Consider the following 26,179-nt stretch of genomic DNA (forward strand, 5'->3'; position numbering starts at 1 on the left):
GCTCGACTTGTTGCAAAAGGCTATGCACAAGAGAAAGGCATAGATTATGAAGAGACTTTTTCTTCCACATGTTGTATGACTATTGTTTCTATGTCCATTGACAACTCATTTTGGATGGGATGTACATCAATCAAACATTATTACTGCTTTCTTGAATGGTGACATATTTGAGGAAGTTTATGTAACATAGCCTCACAATTTTGTCAAGAAAGGACAAGAGAATAAGTATTCAAATGTAAGAAAGCTTTGTATGGGTTGAAGTAGTCTCCTCATGCTTGGTATGAGAAAGCGAACACTCATTTAGTCAAACGAGGCTTTCATAACAGTCCAACAACAAGCACTTAAGGGTGATGTACTTCTCTTTGTTGTTCTATATGTGGATGATTTACTGATCACTCATCCAAATGAGACACACATTGCTGAATTTAAGGCTGATTTGAATGCTACTTTCAAGATGAAACATTTGGGGATGTTGCATCATTACTTGGGCATACAATTTAAGCAGTTTGATGGTGGTATTGCCTTGCCTCAAACACGCTACATAGAGACATTGCTATGTGAGTTTGGACTTGAGGCCTGCAAGCCTCTTGCCACTTCAAGGAAATAGGTTTGAAATTGAGTCTTCATGATGCTAGTGATCCTACCGATGTCACTCTTTACCAAACTGCTATTGGATGCCTTATTTATGTATGCAACACGAGGCCAGATATTTAATTTGTAGTCTCACAGGTCAACAGATTTATGCATAACCCAGGGTCTAAGCATTGCCACGCCGTCAAAAGGAACTTTTGCTACTTGAGTGGCACTTTATATCTCGGGTTGTTTTATCCCAAGGGGGGATCATTGCCGCCAGATTTACATGCTTTTTCAAACTTGGATTGGGCTAGTTGTTATGACACACGAGTGTCTATGAGTGGTTTTTGTTTCATGCTCGGAAGTTCATGCATATCATGGTTGAGCAAGAAGCCACCTATTGTGGCCACTTCCAACTTTGAGGCTAAGTACAAAGTAGTCTTCATAGCTATCGTTGAGTGTGTATGACTCAGACGCCTTATGGCTGATTTTGGTGTTGGAGAGGATATTTTCACTAAGGCAATACCACCTTGTAGATATTTTCACTAAGGCCTTGTCTCTTGAGAAGTTCACAAATCTTTGGGCTTAGTTCCCTTTGTGGAATGATCATGTCCTCAGAGCATGGCACTTTCTTATACTCTATGTGCTCTTATTCACCGCATCACTCCCAGGAGGATTTATTACCATCCATATGTGGTAGTGATGTGTGTGAATACACTTAAGACCGTCGCAGCATTTTTCCCCTCACTAGGAGGTTTTTCCCACGTGCATTGTATATACGCCTATCACTCTAGGGCTAACTTATCTTTTCGTTGCTCACTAAGTAATACTATTGTCATAAAATCTAATATCTAACAAACCCAAATGATTCTCTCATATTAAAATGATCATTTAATGTGGGAGAATAAACGAGAACAAGGGTTAGAATATATACACGTGCTTACAGATCATTCTCCACACGGGGCCAATGGTAAAGGGGTCAAATGAGAGATGGTCTATCAAAGAGAAAGGCTAGCCAATGGAGCTTAAAGACCTTAGGGTTAGCTTCATTGAAGACCTCCCCAAAGGTTAGTGTTAAAAGTTCTTTAACCTTAGGTAATCTAGAGTTGTGCTTGAGGTGGGAACCCGACCCAAGCTTGAGGTGTGCTTGTTGACTAAGATGCTTGAGGTGCTTGTCATGCTTGATGACTAATATGCTTGAGGTGCTTGCTGACTAAGATGCTTCAGGTGTTTGTCATGCTTGCCGACTAGGGAGCTTGAGGTGCTTGTGAAAACATTGCCCAAGCTTGAGGTGCTTTGTCGTGCTTGTTGGCTAAGGTGCTTGTGTTTCGAAAGTCAACAAAATCCCTACAAAGGAGGGGGCGAGGCCTAAAGCTAGGGGGATGAGAGAGAACACCCACCCACCCACACACACACACACACACACACACACACACACACACACACACACACACACACACACACACACACACACAAGGTAAGCCCAAGCCTCGAGAGGCAGCAAGGACACATGTCAATCCCCTACCCATATTGCCCTCATGGTGTGCCTAAAGACTATTGGTTAGCCTCCCAAGGGGTCCAATGATAATTTAGTTGGTTTAATTAATTGTTTTTGCATTTATCAAGTCCTGTCTCTCAAAGGGGAGAAGGGGACACTTGTCCCAAGACTACCCTTGTTGCTTGATATGCATTCTGCATGTGATTGGCCAGGCTTGCAGGGGTCCAATGAGCTTCCGAGTTGAGCTAGAAGAGGGGGTCGACCAAAGAAATAAGGGGGGTTGCTTAGGGGGTATACTCTCCCACACACACTCACACACACTCTCATTGTGTGAAGTGCAAAGTGCAAGAGCTCCATCTCATTCTCCAAGTTAGTAGAGAATTTGAGTGCCTACATCAACACTCTTGGCTATGGAATGCAAATCCAACCAAGAGACATGCTTCAATGCTTAAGCTTGCCATCTTCTCCATCTTCATTACTATTCTATTATGTATGCTAGAAAGAAGAGTGATGATAAGTGAGGAACTATTTCTTTCTCCTATGAATATGTTTTCTTCCTCTTCCCTACCCTCATTCCCCGCTAGCTCTCTCCACCTTCGAAGGTGTTTGAGGTCTTGGGACTGAGGCTTGGGATAGTTAATGCTTTTTACAAAGTCTATGTTATGCTCGTGATGCATGAAGCTTTCCATCTTCATTGCATCATCTAGGTCACAAGGAACACAAATATTATATTGTACCAAGTCTCTCTTGATCAGAGAATCTATAATACAAATGCCTATTGGAAAGGGGACCGGCTCCACATAAATCCAGTATCAATCATTGTCAAGTTCTCTAAGCTCTCTAAGCTCTCTAATCATTGTCAAGTTCTCTAAGCTCTCTCTCTCTCTCTTCCAAAAGTATTGTTCATTCCAAGTTAATTAAGTACTATGATTATGCTGCTACTGTCAATTAAGTTCACTCTCTATGTTTTCAAAGTAGTCTCACAAAAATTCTCTCTTTAATTCTCTTAATTCCTTTATTCTCAAAGTTCATAGGCCATTCATTGAGGGAGAACAAGCTTTTTCTCAACCAAAAGAAAAGCAAATTTTTCCTTCAAAAGATTCAATACTTAGGTCATATTATCTCTCAAGATGGTATTCGTATGGATCCATTGAAGTTAAAGTTAATAAAAGTATGACCTAATCCAAGGAATCTACATGAGCTAAGAATCTTTATTGGTATGTGTGCATACTGTAGACTCTTCATAGCAAAAGTTTCTCAAATAGCATAACCATTACATGACTTAATAAAAAAGAACTTTAAGTATTCATGGACTGCTAAGGAGCAAACTGCATTTGACAAGCTCAAAGAGAAGCTTACCTCCCAACCAGTCCTCATGCTTCCGGTTTTCTCAAAGCCATTTGAGGTCCAATGTGATGCTTGTGGTGATTGCCTTGGAGCATTCTTGCTTCAAGAAGGGCATGCCATAGCATATGGGAGACGAAGGCTCAATATGATGATGGAGCAAAACACTCACACACCCAGACAACTCAACACCACACAAGGAATTAACTTAAATTCCAACCCACACACCACCACTCAAGAGCTCAGTAAAAATTATACCCACAAGCTCAATTCAAACTCCAAACGCCTCAACCTACAAGCCCTTGCCTGCCCACAGACACTACAAGGTGAGTCGAGTTGATCAACACTTGAAATCACACTTAATTGACCAAAATATAGAAGAAAAACCATCAAAAACTCAAAAAATTCTAGCCACAAAAGTCCTCTCTCAAACCATTGCAAAGCCTTCACCCAATTCCACTCTGTTGGACTCTTTAGAGTAGCGCCAACCCTAATGGCACCGGTACAAGGTTACATAGTCTTGCAGAAAGCCGCACCTTCTTCCCTCAATTCCTTGCACACACATATCAATGGAAACCTCAAAACTTCCATAAACTCTCCCAAGTGCAAAATGGAAGAGATAAAGCTCTCATTTACTCCTCCACACACTCGAAAACAAGACGCGAACGCCATGTGACTGCACTAGACCACCTGTAGAAACCTTGCTTCCTCCAACACACAGAGAGGTGAAAGTGTTGATATTTGTCTTCAAAAATTCTCCCTCAGCCTGGAACATCACGGCACCATGAGTGATGTGTCAATTTGAAGCCTTTTCACAGCTTTTTTGATCATTTTTTGACCTTTTTTGGCCCAGTTTTGGCCAATTTTGATCCCAGGCGGGCATTTTTCGCGAGAAGAACCCCAAACGGACTACAAAATTCACCAAATTTCACACGCTTGATCCTTGATACCCAAATCACTTTGCCACATCTCCACATTCCATTTTTTCCCACTTCTAGGGTGGTGCACACATCACTGCAGATCAGGCACCGTAAATAGACAGTTACTGCATGCGCCAAACTTCTTGGGTGGGAAGAGAGTGCCCACACTTGTTGCTTGAATTATTTAAATTCTAGAAAGCTCAAACACATTTTCTAGAGCCAAAAGAGGCCACCAAAAACCATATCCAATGGCCCGATACCCTATCCAGGCATGTACGTGTGCTTGACTGCTGGCACGCGAACCTGGCTATTCACAATGTGTACACACTACATCTTTTTTTAAAACTGGAAACCACTTTGCAAAGCCCTGAATGCATGTATTTTCATCTTTTTGTACATATGTACACGCAGAAAGCGGTCTATCATCATTGCCCACCCTATAGGTAGAGCATTTATGCTCAACCAAGATACTATTTGCCATCTGGAACCACATCCCTCGCAAAATATTTCTTCAATCTGTAACCATTTATTTTGTAGGGCAAGCGTTCACTAGACAATTTTTCCAACTCATATGTGCTATTAGAAAACACATGCTTTACTCTATAGGGACCCAGCCATTTGTCGCTCAACTTCTTCTGAAAAGTGAAATCCAAGCGGGAGTCATACTTCATCACCAGATCTCCGTCTTTAATCTCTTTCTCTGGCAGCCTCTTATTCATTTTCTCCATCCTTGTCTTTGCTTGTTGAAGGTAATAGTCACTGTCTTTCTCTCTATTCATTTGCAGCAACTCTAGAGAAAGAATTCTTTCCTACAACTTTTCATTATGCGCACCTTGCATTCTACTCAACAACTTCAAGGCGTCCAACTGCACCTGCATGGGCATAAGAGCTTCCTTTCCATAAACAAGCTCATATGGCGTAAACTATGTCGAAACTCTATACGCAGTTCTATAAGCCCACAAACACTTTTCCAAGTCCAAGTCCCACTCTTTAGGATGCTCTCTAGCATACTTTGATAGCATCTTCATAATTTGACCATTGCAGTTTTCAACCAACCCATTGCATTGTGGGTAGTAAGGAGAAGAATGCCTATGCTGAATCTTCAATTTCTCCATGAGAGCAGCAACAAGTTTTTCCCTAAACCCTGGTCCACGATTAAAAATGATAACCATAGGAGTTCCAAACCTGCAACACACCTATTCATACAAAAAAGAGGCCACTTTTCCTGCTGTTACATCTTTTACCGCTCTTGCCTCCACCCATTTCGTCAAATAGTCCAAAGACACAAGGATATACCTTTTGCCATTGTTGGCCTTGGCATTGGACCTACAACATCCACTCCCATTTTACAAATGCATCAAAAGACATTATAGCTTTTTGAGGCTCAGCTAAAAGCTTTCAATTTGCAAACACTTGACATTCATGGCATGACTTGCACCAAAAATATAAGCATCTCCCATCATAGAGGGCCAATAATAACCTGCTCTCAAAATACGAAAGACAACCTAATCCTTGCCTTGATGACCCGTTTCTTCATGGCAGTGCTCCAAAATCAAGCCTATTTTTTCTTATGACACTTTTCTCAAAATGCTATCCTTGCCATAAAGCATGAGATCCTCACCTACCAATGTGTAGTTTCTTGCTTTTGCAACTATTCTCTTACGCCGAACCTTTGACATGCTCTCTGGACATTGCCCTTTACCAAGAAATACTTCTACATCTTGCAATGATTCCCTTCGTGCATGCAAGGCTTCCTTTACCTTTAAAGGAGCTACCAAGGCATCCAACTTGTCCCTAGCCAACTCATCAACTTCTTTATTTTTCTCACGAGGAACATGCTTAAACTGTATCTTCTCAATCTAATGCAAAAGCTTCTTGATGCCATAGAGCAACTTCTTCAAATTGTCTTTCTTAACATTCCACAAACCAAGCAACTGGTTCATGACTAGCAATGCATCCCCTTTTGCAATGACCCTCTTCAATCCAAACTCAACACATTGCTTCAACCCAAGGAAAATCATGAGATACTCGACCTCATTGTTGCTTTCAGCTTCATCAAGATCATAAGCTCTAGAAAAGATTACATCGCCTTTTGGATTCTTAATGACTACCCCACCACTTGCCTTTTGAAGAACTTTCCTGTATGCACCATCAAAAATCATTGTATCCGCATCTGTAATATCTACTTCCTCTTCATGATCATCCTTGTCAACCCTTGGGTAAGATGGAAGCTCGCCTCCCTTGCGTACCACTATGTTTGTCAGGTGAGCTTTAACAGAATGATCCCCTTTAAACTCAAACTCATGCTCTTAAAGCTCCAAAGTCCACTTTAAGATGTGCTTGCTAGGTTTTAAATGTTGTACTACATCCGGCAATAGGTTTGATGTGGGAAGCACATAGAACTTTTGGGGCAACAGATAGGTTTTGAACCTGCGACAATCAAGAACCAAGGCGAATACCCACTGTTCCATTTCTGTGTAGGAGAACTCGCTTACATTCTTCATCTTGCTCTCAAAATAGACCGGCTTGAAGTTCCTTCCCTACTTTTGTAAGAGCACGGACACAAAAGCTATTGATCCCACACTAATAGATACATAGAAAAGATTGCAAGTCTGGAGAACTCACTGTTGGTAGAGCACACAATACCTCCTTGATACCATCAAAAGCATGTTGCATGTCTTCATTCCATTCAAACCCTTGAACTCTTTGACTCAATTTTTGGAGAGGATACACATATTGACATAGCATCCTGAAAAAACTTGACAAGTACCTGAGCTTATGCACAAATGATGCAAAATCCTTTGTGTTGCTGGGCGGATCCATAAGCAACAAAGCCTTAACTTTCTCTAGGTCGGCTTCTATTCCATTTTGGGAAACCACATGTCCTAGAAAATGGACTGGCATGAGCAAACTTACACTTCTTTGGGTTGAGTTGCCCACCCTCTTGTTGAAGCCTTTCAAAAGTCAACCTCAGCTTTTCCAAATGTGTGACCCTGGAGCTATAACATCCAATGTCATCCATGAAAACTGGAATGAACTTACCCAAGTAGGGACCAAACACTCTATTCATCCATCCTTGAAAGGTAGCATATGCATTAACTAGCCCAAAAGGCATTCTTTTGTAGGCAAAACAACCCCAAGGAGTAATGAAGGTCGTCTTCAATCGATCTTCAATCTCCATCAAGATCTGAAAGTAGCCAGAAAATCCATCCATAATTGAGTAACGCTCATGACCTGCAACCTGATTGAGGATTTCATCCAGAAAGGGTAGTGGATAATGATTCCTTTTTGTGGCAGCATTTAAAGGTTTGAAATCAACACATAAATCTTTCGTTCTTCTTGGGCACAATAACAACTGGAGAGACCCATTCGGACTCCTCCACTCTAAAGATGAAATCTACCTCCAAAAGCTTCGTCACCTCTTCACGAAGTGCCCTCTCATGAATGACCCCCAACCTCCTAAGCTTTTGAACCTTTGGCTTGGCACCTTCTTTTAGATTGCTTCTATGCTCAACCCCTTTAGCTCCTTGCAACTTTGTATATTCAATGGAGAATAGCTTTGGAAACTCTGTAAACATGTCTTCATACTCCTTCTTTTCTTTTACTGTCAAGTCCTCTCCTAACATGCTCCTTACATTCACGTTGGCAGGCTCTACAATTGCTTTTGGACTATCCTTCTCCTCCTTGACCTTCACATCATGCATTGATGCTTCCTTTTTGACACTTATCCCAAATAGATAAGGACATAATTGCATCAAGCCTTCCTCTATTCTTTCTTCTAGATGATGTAGACAAAGCATCACTATCGTATGACATAGTTTTTGTCGAATCCGTATCTTGCATCTCCAATAGGGGCTGTGTACGGCTCTCGTGTGTCTTCATGTTGTAGACAATGGTCCTTCCTTTCTCTTGGTTGGGGATGGTGGTCAAGCCCGTGCCCCAATCCTGCTTAGCACCAAGGGTGATAAGCCATGGCCTCCCTAAAATGATTGGATAAGCATTCTCATCCGCTTGCATCATGTAGCAATCAACCAAGCACTCAATCCCCAAGACTTTTATCTTCACATCTTTAGCTATCCCAAGACACCTTGCATTTTTGTGATTGGCCATCCTCAAACTGATTGAAGCATTCACTGACATCTTGAAACCTGCTTCCTTCATGATAGCCTCGGTCATGACACACACCTGGGCACCACCATCCACATACGCTTGCACTTCCGTCTTCTTTCCCAACATAGCTTCAAATATTGGCACCATATCCACTGGGTGACCAACCCTCAAGGAAGACACCATGCTTTGATGCTTTTCCTTTTTGGAAGGAAGCCACGTACTCACACACTTGGTCCACTTCCTCCTCAATTTAGCGTTTAAAGCCACCAATTGACCAAAAGATATATTTGCCTTTTGATTTCGTATGTCATCGACAATATCATCGTCTTCAACACCTTGGCCAAGGGGGTAGTCTTCTGGACCTATTTTCCTTCTTCGTCACCTCTTGCTACTCTCTTGTTTGCTTTCTACCTTAGTCTTTCCTTTCCTTGCTCTTGTTTTCCTCTCTTCTTATGTATCTTTCTCCCTATCATGCCTAGCTCTCTTATTGGCCAAAACATCCACATCTTGATGCTCAAGGGTAATGATGTTGATAGTTCTGCCTTCTCCATTTCTAGGCAATGGTTGTGGTTGTTGTTGCAGAGGTGGTGCCTCTAGCGTCCACTCTTGATGATTTTCTTCTATTCTCTTGGAAGAGTATGAACTGTTAGAGTCACCAAATGTATTGCAGCTTTACCTTGAAGCCTTTGGGTTACAACCTACTTATGCCCCAACCCAACGTGTGCAAAGGAGGGGTAATGATAGAGCTAGCACATCAAATGTACATATGAATTCAGTGTCATATAGATGGAAATGACAAAAGTATGAAGGTCTCATTAAGTCATTTGTATCTATGTGTTATGACCTTTCTTACAGATACATGAGATGATAAAAGAGTGCTAATAACACAAGATCATCAGTGGCGTGTATTTATGGTATGCAATTGAGGATGTTTGTGATTTCAAGAGGGGGGTATGTCACAAGGACGTGGCAACTGTTAACTATGTCACGAGCACGTGGCAGCTACTAACCTTAGTTGTTGGTTTCCTTCCAATGATTTTTGTTTTATTTCTGAGATCCTCTTTTTGATCACCTGCTCCCATGTTTTTGTCTTCCACTAAACCTTTAAAACACTCGCGAGCTTCTCCTTTGAGTGCAAGAGGAAATACATGAAGCTTTGCTTCATCATTCACAATATGCATACCAAGCGTATGCCACTCGAAGTCCGCAATCCAGTCCTTCACATCCTCCTTCCCTATGAACACTAGTCGATTATACGCCATCCCTTTGAAGTCACTTCTCCCTTGCGTGAGTAATTCCACAAAATCTAAAGTCTTGCACCTCAACCAAACCACCAATTTTCTTCAATGATGTTCGAACTTCACAGCAAAACCGCTCACCTGGGTGCACAACTGGCAAATTTCCGCTCCCCAACAGGATAGCCAAAGGATGATGGAGCAAAAGACACGATGCGCACACACACACCCAGACAACTCAACACCACACAAGGAATTAACTTAAATTCCAACCCACACACAACACCGCTCAAGAGCTCACTAAAAATGCTACCCACAAGCTCAATTCAAACTCCAAACGCCTCGACCTACAAGCCCTTGCCTGCCCGCAGACACTCCAAGGTGATTCGAGTTAATCAACACTTGAAATCACACTTGATGGTGACCAAAATATAGAAGAAAAACCATCAAAAACTCTAGCCACAAAAGGCCTTTCTCAAACCATTGCAAAGCCTTCACCAAACTCCATTCTGGTGGACTCTTTGGAGTAGCGCCAACCCTAATGGCACCGATATAGGGTCACATAGTCTTGCAGAAAGCCACACCTTCTTCCCTTAATTCCTTGCACACACACATCCATGGAAACCTCAGAACTTCCACAAACTCTCCAAAGTGCAAAATTGAAGAGAGAAAGCTCTCATTCACTCCTCCACACACTCGAAAACAGGACGCGAACGCCACGTGACTGCACTAGACCACCTGTAGAAACCTTGCTTCCTCCCACACACAGAGAGGTGAAAGTGTTGATATTGCTCTTCAAAAGTTCTCCCTCAGCCTGGACCATCACGGCACCATGAGTGATGTGGCATTTTGAAGTATTTTCACACCTTTTTTTAAAACCATGTTTTGACCTTTTTTGGCCCAGTTTTGGCCAATTTTGACCCATGGGGAGCATTTTTCGCGAGAAAAACCTCAAACGGTCTCCAAAGGTACTTGTCATGCTTGCCGACTATTGGGAATGGGATCGTGCTAGCTATGGTGGATGAAAGAGAAACATAGCGTCAATGTGTGTGTGTGTGTGTGTGTGTGTGTGTAAGCAAGGTTATCACTCAAGTGAATTAGGTTCCAAGATAGAATTAGCTTGGACTCATAAACACAATCTTGAGTATTGACTTAGCTTAGCACAAGCTCACCATAGACAAGCGTATAGTGCAAAATAGAGTTGTTTTTATTCATTCATGAAATGAGCTTTAAGTAGCTCTACAGCCTTGCTCCACAGCATGTGGGATAAATCCACTCTCCTCTCCTTGACTCACACTTTAGGACAAAGCTCACACTTTACAATCCTCCCCTTGAGGTTTGGACTAGGACAAGATACTGAAGATGAGTGATCCACACAGGATGATAAGTTGCTATCCACACATGATGGTAATATCCACACAGGCTAACAAAATCCACCAAGGATGGTGATATCCACACAGGATGATAAAATCCACACAGGAAAAATCCACAAAGGATGGTGATATCCACACAGGATGATAAAATCCACACAGGAAAAATCCACAAAGGATGGTGATATCCACACAGGATGATGAAATCCACATAGGAAAAAGTCCTCCCTTACAAGTAGAGAGTCTGCATCTTCAAAATGGGTCTTCATAAAAGACAATGTTGCTCTCTTATTCATCCTTTTTGTCCTCTACTATGTGAGTTGATCCTCTGTCAGGTCTCTTGCCTTCGTTGCTTCTGCTGTTGCTTCTACTTCTACTGCTACTGCTTTCTCCACTGCTACTGCCTCCATTTGAGTAGCACCGAGAAGGAGGATGTCCCTTCCTACCACATTTGTTGCAAGGTTTGTTTGTGTAGGAGTCTTTCGCTACGTGTCCCATTCTTCCACATTCATAACACTTTCTTGCGTTTGTCGATGTTGATGGTTTGATGACATCTTGGAATGGTGGTGCTGGTTCTTTTTCTTCAAGAATTGTGACTAAGTGGTCATAAGAAGGTGGAAGTGCACTTAATAGTATGGCCACTTTGTCATCTTCTGGAACTTCAACCTGGATGTAAGTGAGCTACGTGACAATGCTCTTAAGCCTATTCACTAGGCTAGCAATGTCCTCCCCTTCAATCATAGTAATTTTGTAAAGCTGTCTTTTAAGACTAACTTTGCTTCTTTTGGCCCTAGCTCCAAAATTACTTTCTAGGACATGCCAAGCATCATATGCATGCTTACATTCATCTATGAAATGCACGTAGTTGTCATGCAAGGAGGTGATGATGATTCCCAATGCTTGTTCATCTTTGGCCAAATTCTGTGCACTTGCTATGAGTGTAGATGCCCTAGTGTGCACTCCATCGGGTTCAGCTTGTTGCTCTAAGGCAGTGCTGATGACAGACCACAAACATTTTTTCATAAGGTAACCTCTTAATTTCGCTTGCCAGGTGTGAAACCCTTCCCCGTTGAATTTTTCTATTCCCTTATCCCCCATTTGTGCTAATAGAGGGGTCTTAGCTTAGGAGACTCTCCTAGCCAGTGTCTACCTCTTTACACGAGCACAATTGATGATAGAAAATTTGTTTGTAAATTTGTGTGCTTGGCTGCAAATTTTAAGGGTTCATTGTGAGAGAGAGAGAGAGAGAGAGAGAGAGAGAGAGAGAGAGAGAGAGAGGGAGAGAGAGAGAGATCCCCTTTTTGTGAAGCTCCTCTTCACTAGAGTGAAGCCCCTCTTCACAATAGGTAGTGCTCTTTGAGGTTTTTGAAATTTGTGCTTGGAGAAGTCCTTTTGAAGCTCAATGAGATCTTGAGGTTCACCTTTGAATGCCTTTTGGAAGGCTCCCTTTTGAGGGCTTAATGACTCTTTGGAAAGTATGCTCGTCCTTCTCTTTAATGCTTTTGGATGGTGTATCTTGGCAGCCTTGGCCCGGGTTCTTTGATGCCTTTGAGGCTTTGAAAGCTTTAGGGTGCCTTGCTGCAGCTTTGGTGGTAGCAAGCCCTTAAAGGGTCTTGGAGGCTTGAGGTAGCAAGCTCGTGAGACTGCCCCTTGAGGGAGTTGGAAGTTGGCCGCGGGAAGGTGACCTTGATTGAAGCTCTTGAGGCCCGGGAGCAGCGCGGGAAGGGGTTCTTACAGGGTCGGGCAACGGGCAGCCAGGGCACCTTTTTGGGCAGGCGCGTGCAAGTCAGTCAACTGGGCATGCAAGCACGGGCAAGCGGGCAGGCTCCGATCGGACGCGACAGGGCAGCCAGTCAACCGGTGGCGGACCCGACTTTGCTATGCAAAACGGTTACTGCCGCAGGACTTGAAGTCCGCCAGTGACCGGCGGACTTGAAGTCTGCCAGTGAGCGGCCGAACAGTGGGACCTCCTCCTTGCGGACCCGCCAGCCTAAAAAGGTTGATTTGGATGCAGCTTTCGAATCCGCCCGCTCTCCCCCGCAATAGACAAGGGCAATAACCCTGAAACCTCAAGCCAAGAATAGTATGCTTAAATTGGGCTAGCCAACAAGCCCACGAGCCTTGCTTGTGGAAAAGCTCCAAAAAACAAGCTGTTAAACTCGAGCTTAGCAGGCTTCCATACACACACACACCCCTATTTTAGGAAAAAGTTTGCGAATAGAGATGAAGGGGCTCCCGAGCTCGGATTGTAGAGCTATAAGGCTCTACGGAGAGCTTGCGTCAAGCACTTCGAGATGAGGTCAATATTGCTAGGTGATTGCAAAGGTGGAGAGATTAATTGAAGGTGCAAACTAGGACACAAAAATGACTAGAGCATGCAAAAATTGGATACTAATCTTCTCCCTAATCAAGCCTATCTAGCCATGGAGGGTAGTGGCCTCTTGGGTGTGCCAGGGACATGCCCACACATAACTAGATTAGTGCCTAATTAGTGAGATGCAACTAGTTATGAAAATGTCAATGGGCCGTAACAATGAAATGCTAATCGATCTAATGGAGATGCTAATGATTAACACACACTAGTGCATGATGACAAATCTAGCTAGCATAACCTAAAGATCTGATACCAAATGTTGGGAATGGGATCGTGCTAGCTATGGTGGATGAAAGAGAAACATAGCGTCAATGTGTGAGTCTATGTGTAAGGTTATCACTCAAGTGAATTAGGTTCCGAGATAGAATTAGCTTGGACTCATAAACACAATCTTGAGTATTGACTTAGCTTAGCACAAGCTCACCATAGACAAGCATGTGGTGCAAAATAGAGTTGTTTTTATTCATGAAATGAAATGAGCTTTAAGTAGCTCTACAGCCTTGCTCCACAGCATGTGGGATAAATCCACTCTCCTCTCCTTGACTCACAATTTAGGACAAAGCTCACACTTTACACCGACTAGGGAGCTTGAGGTGCTTTATCGTGCTTTTGCTGGCTAAGGTGCTTGTGTTCCAAAAGTTTTAAAAAATCCCTACAAAGGACGGGGCGATCCATATAGCTAGGGGGATGAGAGAGAACACACGCACACACACACACACACACACACACACACACACACACACACACACACACAATCACACACACAAGGTAAGCCCAAGACTCAAGAGGCATCAAGGACACATGTCAACCCCCAACACATGTTGCCCTCATGGTGCGCCTAAAGCCTATTGGTTAACCTCCCAAGGGGTCCAATGATAATTTAGTTTATTTAATTAATTGTTTTTTGCATTTATCAAGTCCTCTCTCTCAAAGGGGAGAATGGGACACTTGTCTCAAGACTACCCTTATTGCTTGATATGCATTCTACATGTGATTAGCCAGGCTTGCAGGGGTCCAATGAGCTTCCAAGTTGAGCTAGAAGAGGGGTTTGACCAAAGCAAGAAGGGGGGTTGCTTGGGGGGGTATACTCTCCCACACACACTCTCGTTGTGTGAAGTGCAAAGTGCAAGAGTTCCATCTCCTTCTCAAGCTAATAGAGAAGTTGACAGCCTACACCAACACTCTTGGCTGTGGAATGCAAATCCAACCAAGAGTCATGCTTCAATGCTTAAGCTTTCCACCTTCTCCATATTCATCATTATGCTATTATGTATGCTAGCAAGAAGAGTGATGATAAGTGAGGAATTATTTCTTTCTCCTATGAATGTTTCTTCTTCCTCTTCCCTACCCTCATCCCCTACTAGCTCTCTCCACCTTCGAAGGTGTTTGAGGCCTTGGGATCGAGGATTCGGATAGTTAATGATTTTTACAAAGACTATGTTATGCTCGTGATGCATGAATGTTTCCATCTCCATTGCATCACCTAGGTCATAAGGAACACAAAGATTGTATTGTACCAAGTTTTTCTTGATGGGAGAATCTATAATACAAATGCCTATTGGAGGGGGGAACCGTTGTTGGACCATCGTGAATATTGCACACATCTAGAGTAGCCAACATGTGTTCCCATTCTAGTGGCTCTAATGCTTCTTCAAGAAGTGGTTATGGAATATAATCCTTATTTTCGATCGCCCTTTCTAGGATACACTCCTCTCGCTTTAAGCTTTTGCATTGAGAACCTCCACACATCCATAGTCCTTTACACTTACCCAACCATGGTGGAAGTTTTGATCCAGCTAAAGTAGCGAAATCAAACTCTTGTACGGGGTTTCTTGTTGCATCCTTGTAACTATTGTCTTTCAAGTTTATACTTGTGGTGGTTTCCATATGTCTCCGGTAGAAATGGTCATAACCCCAATCTTGTACCATTTTCAATTGCCGCATGAATGGTCTTCACGGAATGATGTCATAGTTTTTCTTTTTGACCAAGTTAACAATATCAAATGTATGCTCATATTCAATGCCACAAGAAGTAACAACTACTTTTTCTAGTGGTCCTATGAGCTTTTCCATGTGTTCGTCCGCAAGCTGCAGTTTCAACCTGGTAGCCCTCACCGCTAGTTTTCCCCATTGTTTCTAGATCTCTTTTGTTGCGATGGCAAGGCTCTCCCTTGTAGGATGGTAGTGTTCTTAAGCGAATGGGGTTGATTGTCCATAGACTGTACAGATCCTTTGTCTCCCCAATATGATTGCACTTTTAAATTCATTGAGATCCAATCTCAATTTCGTCTATTGGTGGAAGAGACACTCCTCTTCCATCACCAGTTTGGCTTACTCGTCTGCTTAGCTCACTGGCTTCATTGGCCTCTCTGACTTGTTTCCACAATTTTTCAAGACCATCTATTTCTCTACAACTATCTGGTATAGCTAGGTGAAATCCCTCAGAAGAGTTATCTGTTGTATTCAACACTATCTTTGGTTCTAATGTTGGGTCCTTGAGCTTTGGTACGTGCTCGTGACTAGGATCTAGCTCTTTTTGTTCCAACAGGTGTGGTTCTAGTAAAGCTTGGGCTGTTTGAATCATTTTGTGAAACATTTCAAGCCATTTCTTTTCTAGTTCTATATAGGGGTATGTCATCCACCTTTGTTCTTGGGTTTAGTTGTTTTTGAGCCGTGCGTCATAGGCCTTAAGAGGGTGTCTAAAGGTTCATTGACTTTCTCAAACAACACTGATCCTCCTGAACTAGCACTTCTTGGTTTCTCTTCCATGGATGGTTCTTCTAGAGGTTGGGACGTTTGCGTAAGAGAAGGTGTAACCCTTTCCTCATGTTGTCTTATCTTATCTTTAGCTTGAGTAAGCTCCTCAACTAGGGATTTTTGCTCTCGTTCCCTACGTGCCTTCATCCTAGCCTTTCTAGCTTTCCAACTATTCCGTTTGTTCTTGGTTTTTTTACTAGGTGCATCCGTCTTAGGTTTGCAGTCTCTCGACTCGCATCAATTTCCGTTTTTCCTGTCTCTAGATTCTCATCAGCTTCCTTTTGAGCTTGCGCTCTCTTAACTACTTGAATTGGTACGGTGTTTTTGTTTTTCGATCTACTGGGTAGCTGAACGATCCCTGAGACATTCATTGTGATCTTTATGACTCGGTATGGATTTTTTGGATAGTTGTGGATCAAGTGAATGATGCCACAGTCAAGACAATAGGCATTTACTTGAGTGATCTCCATCTGAGGACATTGTTTGACCAAGTGGTTGTCACAATCTTTTGTTTCAATCTATCTCTTGTTGAGGAGCTTCTTCTTGCATTTCCTCGTGGCTATAAATAGGCTCTGACCTAGCTAAGCCTCTATTCACAATGAACCGCAATGTCCTTTCTTCCATCTCATACCTTTTTTCTTTAGGTTGAAACACAAGAGGTGGAGGTTATACCGGCCTCACCACTCCATGTGTTTCACTCATCTTTTGTCGCTTCGAAGGGTAGTACCCGCTTTGATTGTTATAATGCATTGTAGTTGGTATTGGCGCTTGTTTATTGGATGCTTCCATTATTAGTGTGTATCTCATGTCTATAGGCATTCTAGCACCTGGCATCAGTGGAGGTTGTTGTCCTAAGACAGGCTGTGGCCTTGAAACTCCTACTAGACCTGGCGCATTCTCCATACGTATCTGGGTGGAGTAGGTGCTACTGAAATATGTTGTACATACCTCTCCTTAGCATGTTCCATGCTATAGTAACACTCTCCCCTTGTATTGGTTTGTCCATTTTCTTTCAATTTTACACCACTTAGGCTCTCCTGAATTAGACCTTACATGAGGAGTTAACCCCTTGACCATTTCGTCGATAAACTTTTCCTTGATTTTGTGATTCATTGTGCTGAGAGGATGTGTCATCCCCTTGACTCTTACAACCCTTTTCTTTATATTCCTCGTAGTTAATCCACCAGATAAAGAGATTCTTTGATCAATTCATTTAGCGTAAGGCTTCTTATCATATGCAGATCCTTGTGAAGACCCGCATGTCTCATTCCTTGGATAAAGATCAACATTAGTCGTGAGTGCATAGGTAGTTCCGCTCTTAGGCAGAACTTGACATACTTTTGTGCCATAATGCCGCTTTGCGTACTGATTCACTTTCTCTCTGCTTGAATTTGTGGATTTGTGAGACCGTATTGTGAGATATATCTTTCTGCGAGAATTCTTCTATGAATTCCTCAATAGCTCGTCTAGAGTCTTAAAATTGCATCTTTCCATCGAGTCAAACCATGTAGCAATGTCATCTTCCAAAGTCAGTCTGAATCCCACAAATTGTGTCACAAAATCCAAAACTTCCTCAGCTCTAATTACTCTTCTAAAAGCCGCTACGTGATCTCTTGGATCTTTATCTCCGACGTATTTCCTGTTTACCCATTTCTAGACTTGGGACCTTGTCTGGTCCGATTGATACCTGATTGTATATTGGTATTCTTCAAAGGCATTGGTTGTTCTGTTGGAGATTGGTTTATTAGGGAGATTCACTTGTGGAGGCATGTATGCCATCTCTGTGATCATTTCATCTCTCGTTATTACTCTAGGAGGGAATCTAGGTGGCTCCGTTTTTGGCTCTGTTCTTGTAGGAAGTCTCGTGTTTGGTGGAGGCATCTGTGGTCCTTCATTGACCAAATATCCACCTATTTTGAATGCATTCTGTGGATTTGTGCTTTCTACAACTCTGTATTCTTGTCCATAATTGTCATCAACTATAGGTTTCCATTGATAGTCGACTATAGGTTTCCAACTATAGGTTTACAGTCATTCACTCTCATGATCTGTCATCCAAACTCTCTCAACAAAATTAGTCTTTATCAATTGCAAGTTTCGAAGGTCCATTATGGGCGGATGCTCCTCTATCGCTGGATCCCGAAGCTTGTGTAAGCTAAGTTTGAATCTAAAGTAGACATGATTTTTAGGCTTAACAACTTTAGCTTGGTGTAAGATGACTTATTCCAATGTGTTCAAGTGCTTTGGTTAGGAAAAAGTTGAAACTATGTTCAAAATCGTGATCATTTCCTCACAATTCTCTCAAATTGTCACTTTTAGACACCCCTAACTTTCGGATGCATTTTGAGGCCTTAATGACGTTTTTAAAAGCATTGACTAACAACGAATGACCCGAAGGGTGGTCTTTCATTGTTGTTTAGGGGTTACACTGAATCTTGTAAAGCTACTCTGGAGCTTCGTTTTGATTAAAAAAAGTTTTTGAATCTGATACTGGGAGCTCAAGTTATGGCCAAAACAGTCTTCTATTACATTCAATATTCTTGTAGGTCAATTATGGCAATTTCAAAGTGTCAACACTAGATGCATACTTTGGTCCACTTACAGGTGTCCAAATTTTGTTTTGGAATGATATTTGGGATTCTAGGGTCAAAAGGAAGTCAGATGAATGAAACTTGGTCTCTAGGCCTATTTTGTACACTTTTGTAAGCTCAGATGTAAGTTTTGGCACTTGAGACATCATATGCGTATGATGTCTTTTGTGGCAAAATGAAGTGACTTTTATCCCAAAGACTCTTTATCACTCAAGCAACTCACCACAACTTTCAGAATTCAATTTCTACACTTTTTGTGAAAGTTATGGTCAATACAAACATGAACCTTGCCCAATTCCCGTCTTTTGACCTTTACAAGCCCAAATGTGCTCCAAATGCAACAAAAATTTGGCTAGGGACTTCAGTAAAATCCCCTGAATTTTCAATCTATATGCCCAAATGAAATGAAATTTGGTGTATGTGCTCAACACAACATGCAAAATAAGAGTGCTAAGTCAAAAAGTTAATTTTGCTGCCATAATTACCCTTCAAACATCATATGCGTATGATGTTTGCTGATGAATTTTTTACCAAATTTTTCACAAGAATCCCCAAGTCTCCAGCACTGGTTTTCAAGCACTTGTACCAATTTTCATGCAAAAATATATTTAGAATCATAGGGTTCTCTTTTTTGTTTTGTTTTGACTCTGTCTTTTGTCTTTTGGGTACTAAGTGTTGGTCAAAACTTTAGTCTCAAGGTGTACTTAGGGTAAAACACCCCTTTTGAACACTCTAGTGCACTCACATTTGTCAAATTTGGTCTCCAAGTGCGCATCATATGCATATGATGTCCAAGTTTTCAAATTTTTGGTTTTCTACATAGAATTCTTGCAGATGCCCTCTTATATGCACAACATTAATCAGTTGTGAAAAAAAGTCAACAAAAACCTGTTTTTGCACTTTTACCCTCAAAATCAAACTTTTTCGTGCCAAAGAGCTATATCTACACACACACACACACACACACACACACACACACACACACTATCTACACTAACTCTTTAATCATGCAAACAATGACACTACTCTCACTCTAATCTCAAGCATACACACTCTAATCACGCATTGAGCATGCACATGGAAGTTTAATTAGAGTAATGTGTGCAATCCACATACACACACACACACTCTAATCTAGCACACATGTGAAGCAAGAATGCTCAAACAAGAGGGAAATAGAGAGAGAAGAGAAGATTAGCACTATTAATGCATCATTCACACACATAGCTTGAAAGACAAGAGCAAGTAGAGAGACCTTAGCTTGCATTGCATTCAATGATGGCTACAAATTGTGTGGAAGCTCCAAGCTCCATAGCCATCCTCTTCTCCTTCTCCACACTCACCTCTCACTTTTGCATGTTGTGAATTGACTTATATACAAAGGGATTTTTAAAATTGGGCGATCAACCAAAACGTGCATAAACATGCTACACGTATCTAGATTCATATGATCATTATGTATACAACTTGGAACTCATTATGGAGCCCTCAGATATAAGAAATATATGTATACACATATGTGTATACACCAATGGAAGCGCAATGCATGTTGTTGATGCTTGCCCGTCAACAACACATAACTACTCCGTTCATTGTGAGCATATCGTCTCCAATCTTCCAATGTGTGGCTTCATGTGAGCATACCCTCCTCCAGAGATTATAGGGGAAACATAAAAAATGGTTTGAAATGTAGCACAAGCATCTGTAAATGTGTGATTCTACTACATCAATCTGTATATAAGCATTGTGCCACAAAATCTGCTCATCATAGCACCCTCCTAGATCCCAAGGTATATACATCAACTATCTTCCAATAGGTATATCATAATGGCACCCAAGGCAACTGTCATAAATCATAAACATCAAAGTGTGCCCCAGATCAAACGCCACATAGAAACCCTGATATAAATCATAAGCATCGCAATATCCTCTCGGATCAAAAGATAACACCAAGTCCCCTACAACATTGAGTAACATCAAATCCCCTACACCCTGAGGTAATATCAGATACTCGCATGTCCCTTATGCAACTTGCTTAAGTGATTACTGATCATCCATCACCCAAGGAACATTGGTGAAGCTTCTTCACCCACTCTAATATTGGAATCTTGGTCATGCATATTTGGATACATCGATTCCCTGGCAAAAACCTTTTCATTTGGCTCCCAAGAAACATTTGAAAATTTTTCCAATCAAGCGGTGAGTAAGCACTATTATCATTTGATTTTCGACATTGAGGATGCAATGAATGAATGTGCTGAAAATTGCTTGTGGCCGTGGGATGGTGCCTTCCCACATATTATGATAATTTGGGAAGGATTGTAAAAACTCTCCCATGCAAGGAAACTTGCATGTTTTTTTTAATTAAAAAAACCAAAAAAATGGAACAACAAAGGATAAATAATATTGATGTTTCACATGTTACGAACATTGACTTGACAAAACTCTAACTCTTCTTGCGGTTTGTTTGCGAGGTACATCTCTAAAACATGGTGATCGCTACTCCAATACACTATCAAGTAAAAAATTCTCACATGCTTTGATGATCTCTCTCTCTCTCTCTCTCTCTCTCTCTCTCATCCTCTCATATTGCTTCATTTTGATGTCTCTCTTGCATGCACCTTTTTTCTCCCCTAGTTAATAAATATTTTAGCAAGCATTCATCGGTTAATAAAAATTGTTGGTCTTTTTTCATTTAAGAAGTGTTGAAATGGCACATACATTTTCCACCACTTTGCTCAATTTCAATTAGCTAGCGGAGCCCTTTATTTAGTTTACACTAATATATTGTGAGCACTTTAGCAATGTGTTCCTCACCCCTCTGTGTTGTAGGAGAGAATTTTCTGTATCCCACCTTGTGTGTGGGGGATTTTGTGCATCCTTTCCCTATTTGTGCTCAAGAGGAGGATTGTGTCCTATGTATCTACCCATAGTGTGTTTTGCGAGGAGGTAGTGTGTGTGCTTTAGTGTGACAAAACCCACAAGGTGAGGGTTGTTAGGGTGTGGATGTTGTAGCACCTAATAGGTGAGCACCTTTTTACAAAGCGGATGCCTAGTCAACTTGTGACATGTGGCAGACCATGTGATACATCCTATGTGGAATCCCACTGTGCAGCCTACTTGGCAAACCTTCTGACATCATCAATTATGTGTGTAGAAATGCCTAGCTCTAGGCTATTAATTGAGCATGTATTTAGTCTTTTGATAATTAATAATCATTATGTTCCTATTCTATGCTTTTATGTGCATTGATTGTCTAAGTGTGATTATAGCATTCTTATTCTCTCAATTATGCTATTAGCACTCTTGATTGTGTCATTAACATGAATGCCACATTGGATTATCCACCATAATCCAATAGAACCACAACAGAACAAGGAGCCTCCAACCCCTAGACACACCCAAAATCCGTAGCTTCTTCAATATAAAATGCGGAGACGCTTGAACCCATGACCCCACCCAATAAACGATACAAGCTCTAGCCACAAGGCCCACACATGTTTGGTGCTATTTCAATGTGAGATACTAGATTTGAGCGGAGCTATTTGTAGTATGAATTAAACAAGAGTGAAAATGAAAGGCGGATTTGGCTTGTGCGCAGTTTGAACCCGCCCTAAGTGTGCCATACGAGTGCCATACCTAGCACTAAAAGCCAAGAGGAAGTAGCGGCACACATACATGAGCCAATTCATCACCTTGTAAAATACATAGAAAGTTAAGGATCATATGAAAGTTATGGGACTCTCTACCCTTTTCAACCTTCTCTCACTCCTTTGCTCTCGGAGGAGCTAGCCCTTGAGCTTTAGTGTGTGAACTGTCACTGAGAAGGCCAACCAAAGAGGGAATTCCACGTAGGCAACCAACCAGCCGGCTGCCTCTCATAAGTCATACCTATTCCTGTTTGTGTGTGTGTGTGTGTGTGTGTGTGTGTGTGTGTGTGTGTGTCTGTGTGTGTGTGTGAGAGAGAGAGAGAGAGAGAGAGAGAGAGAACTCCATGTGAAAGACCTCTTAGGCTATTTAATATGGTGTAGATAGGGACAAAGCTTTGTTGGAGTAACTGAAATTGCGAGCTGGTTAGCAACTCCACGTCATCGTTAGCTCGCCTGCACTCTCCTTGTGTTCTGGCTATGGCGGAAGGTACCCACATGCTACTCTCGATTTTCTCTCCATTTTAGGGCGTGAAACGAAGGGTTCTTCTAGCTTTTGATTCTTCACTGTTTTTGCGGAAAGAGGGTGAGGAGGGGGCCCCGCTTCTCTGAGATGAAAGCTTCAAGCCAACCCATAGATATGTCAATGTGAGGTGGGTAATACATTATCTGCAGAGAATGAAAGACTCTAAGGCGACCGAGGAGGATGATATCTGCACCATACTCCGCCGTGATGACGAGAAAGAGAAGAGGCTCAAAGTCTCTAGTGAGAAGGAGAAGGAGAAGACCAAAATGCGCGAAAGGCACCGCCGCTCTATAACCACGAAGATTCTTACAGGTTTGCGCAAGCATGGGAACTACAATCTACCTCCGCGTGCGGATATCAATGATGTGTTGAGGGCTCTAGCCATAGAGGCAGGGTGGGTAGTCGAGGCGGATGGTACCACCTTCAGGAACCCGGTGAGTACCTGCATTTCTTTTAATTGCTGGTTTTGGAGGATTTGATTGTTGATGGCCTTGCTAGCTGAGATGGCAAAGAGGGCTTTGTCGTCTTCTACGACCTTTATGGCAAAGAGGTTTTGTGGTCTTCTACTGTCTTTTACGGCAAAGAAGGGTTTGTGGACTTGTTACCAAAGTCTTTTCATGGATGTTATGGCAGATGGCAAGCATATGTTTCTGTGGCTATTTTGATTTAGTGTTGGGCTCTTAAAGATTTGCCTCGATCACGAGTGGTCGGACATTGGCGGGATGTCAATGATCTATTCCAGCAACTCTCTCCTTGTGCGTAAGATGAGATAACATGCTTGTAAAGAGGGGCTTAAAATTGGCACAAGAGCATCTTTAGTGAACCCTTTGAAGTCCAAATTTTAGAATGAGACATGTGAGCGGTATCTCTGCGGGAAGGATTCATGGTTTTCTTATGTTTTTTTTATCTCACTTGAAGGACATGGCATCAATTAGGTCGCAAGGTTTTAGTTATTTGAATGTGTCGTAACGCTCGGCCTGAACATTTCTATGATGTGCCACATTGACTTTTGCCTGAAAGCTGAGCTGTGTTGAGCTTATTTTTTAGTTTGAGTCCATCAAGCTTGGAAGTCCTTTTAATGGCTTCTGGTCGTCAGAGGCTCTATATATGACTGAAGATTTGTAATTTGTGAATGTAGGCTTTGCTGCAACCTGCCAGCAGTTGCCCAAACCGCTCAGGGATACCGGAGTATGTGCCTGTAAACAGATCTTCATCCAATCCAGGATCTTTGACCCCCGCCTCTCTCACACCAGCACCTAGTGGCAGCAGTCTCAACAGCCTCGGAGGCTTTACTTGCACATTGCCACCTTTGAACATAGATGCAATTGACTCTACAGGTGGGGAATGCTCCACTACCTCGTCTCCGCTGCACGTCAGTAACACGCACATCAGTTTGCTGCAGTCGGGCATGGTTCGGTTTGCATCCAATGAGGAAGCTCCACACGTGCATTTTGGGAATGATCTCCCACTTGGAGGTTTCTCTAGTCGTTATGTTTTGGGGAATGAGTGTAACCTCTTTGCCTTACGAGATAACGCAGCTGTTGCTGACGCCTATCTTCCATCCGCTGTAGTTGAGCAAAGAGAGCTTTTACAAGCTCAATGTTCCCAAGGGGCTTCTACACCAAGCTTCACAGCTCTTCCCTCGGAAACTACCGGTCTGTATCCCTCGCAGAGCCATTATTATCCTACTCACTTGGGCCCTTTGCAGTATGAGACCCGGTCGACTTTGCCGTCAATGCTGTTGTATTCTCAGCACTATCCACCATTTCTGCAAGAGTCGAGGGCATCTAATCAAAACACGCCAATTGGCTCTCCTCAACCTCATGGTGGACCCTTTTAAGGTGCTCAATGATAGTCTTTTGAGTCGTGGCTGTTGTTAAAATGTGAAGTGTGTTGCACAATGCATAGTTTTGCATGGTGCGATTGGCAGTAAATGAGCTAGACATTGAACTCATGCAGGTGTTGCTACTTTGAGTTGGTGGCCGACACAGCAATCTTTGTTTGTAGCATGAGTCAGATTTTCAAGTGGTTATGTCATCATTGTAGAACCTGAGTCAGGATTCCGAGCTATTATGGAGGAGAAGCCACCTATATTGGTAGAGAGATCTCTTAACCTGTGGTGAAACTATGGGAGCCAAGCCACCTTGAGTGAAGTGCTTGTTACAAGCTTGAATGATGACTCAGTATTGAAGCATATCATCGCCGCAGGTGCGGGAGGCCGCGTGCTTGCGTCCAAAGTACTTTCTGTACTTCAATAATGGCAGTAGGGCTCCTCAAGTACACCTCATCATGATGCTTCTGAAGGCTGACCGCGACGCGCACAAAACCGGCCATGATTCATATTTCTGTGCAGGGTGTAGTCAACTGTCAAGCTGTGAAAGTTGGCTATGAGTGATGATGGTTATGTAGTATGTACAGCTCACGTGAAAAATTACCAGGCACTTTTACCAGAGTCAAAATTGTGACTATGATCGTAGTCTCTCACAGGTTCTTTCTCTCTCTCTCTCTCTCTCTCTCTCTCTCTCACACCGAGATTATGGCATTTGTAATTGTTTGAAATTGTAAAATTTTCCGAGCTTGCCTTGAAGAAAATTGGTAAAATTTTACACGTTTTAGTGTAAAAATTCACAAATCATTGAAATTGTGACCTTAAAACCAGGAGACTTTACAGTGTTCCATTTTCCTCTCAGGTCCAAAAAAAAGGTTGTTGGCAATGTTCTGCTCATGATTCATGAGTCATCTCTCTCTCTCTCTCTCTTTTCTCTCATGTTATGCACATGAGGTGTTGGCCAGGTCTATTCGGCCTAAGTGCATACCTGGTGATGTAAACTCGGGTGGCCGAGCTTGTTTACGTTTTCCCGGAGCATCCCACGGTAGATCACATCCCCTCCCATGCCCATGTGAAATATAGGTGAGGGCCGTTGTCTGAGCAAGGCAATTCGGAGCTCGTGGATTCCCTGCCATGTCTGCACCAGCAAGACTTCACTACAGGCAGTGTGCGAACGACTGGGATCATGTGCACAATGATGTGAGGGTGTTCGTGGAGCCAACGACTGCCCCATGCGCACTACACACTTCTCTCTCTCTCTCTCTCCAGTGTTCCCAGGAAACCTGTAAACTGTTACAATGCACCTGCTAGGTTTTTGGTTTCTACCTGCAATATAAAAATTTACAATTTGGAAACCCTTGTTTAGTTAATCTTATGAAAAACCCGTAAATTTTGGAAGCCCAATT

General features: G+C 42.3%; 1 protein-coding gene across 2 annotated transcripts; it reads left to right on the forward strand.

The window, feature by feature from the left end:
- Positions 1-22,762: 22,762 nt before the first annotated feature.
- On the forward strand, positions 22,763-25,413 carry LOC147431597 (uncharacterized). Of its 2 annotated transcripts, XM_086494141.1 has the most exons (4): positions 22,763-22,909; positions 23,003-23,379; positions 24,084-24,786; positions 24,905-25,413. In XM_086494141.1, exons 2-3 carry the CDS (start codon positions 23,098-23,100, stop codon positions 24,783-24,785), a joined length of 984 nt encoding a protein of 327 aa, XP_086350267.1. In that variant the 5' UTR covers positions 22,763-22,909; positions 23,003-23,097; the 3' UTR covers position 24,786; positions 24,905-25,413. The 2 variants fall into 2 exon arrangements, with proteins under 2 accessions (XP_086350267.1, XP_086350266.1); XM_086494140.1 differs by having other exon boundaries at positions 22,769-23,379.
- Positions 25,414-26,179: the final 766 nt, after the last annotated feature.

The sequence above is a fragment of the Adiantum capillus-veneris genome, chromosome 21 (genome assembly GCF_014529385.1).
Source record: "Adiantum capillus-veneris isolate H3 chromosome 21, ASM1452938v2, whole genome shotgun sequence".
Taxonomy (NCBI): Eukaryota; Viridiplantae; Streptophyta; class Polypodiopsida; order Polypodiales; family Pteridaceae; genus Adiantum; species Adiantum capillus-veneris.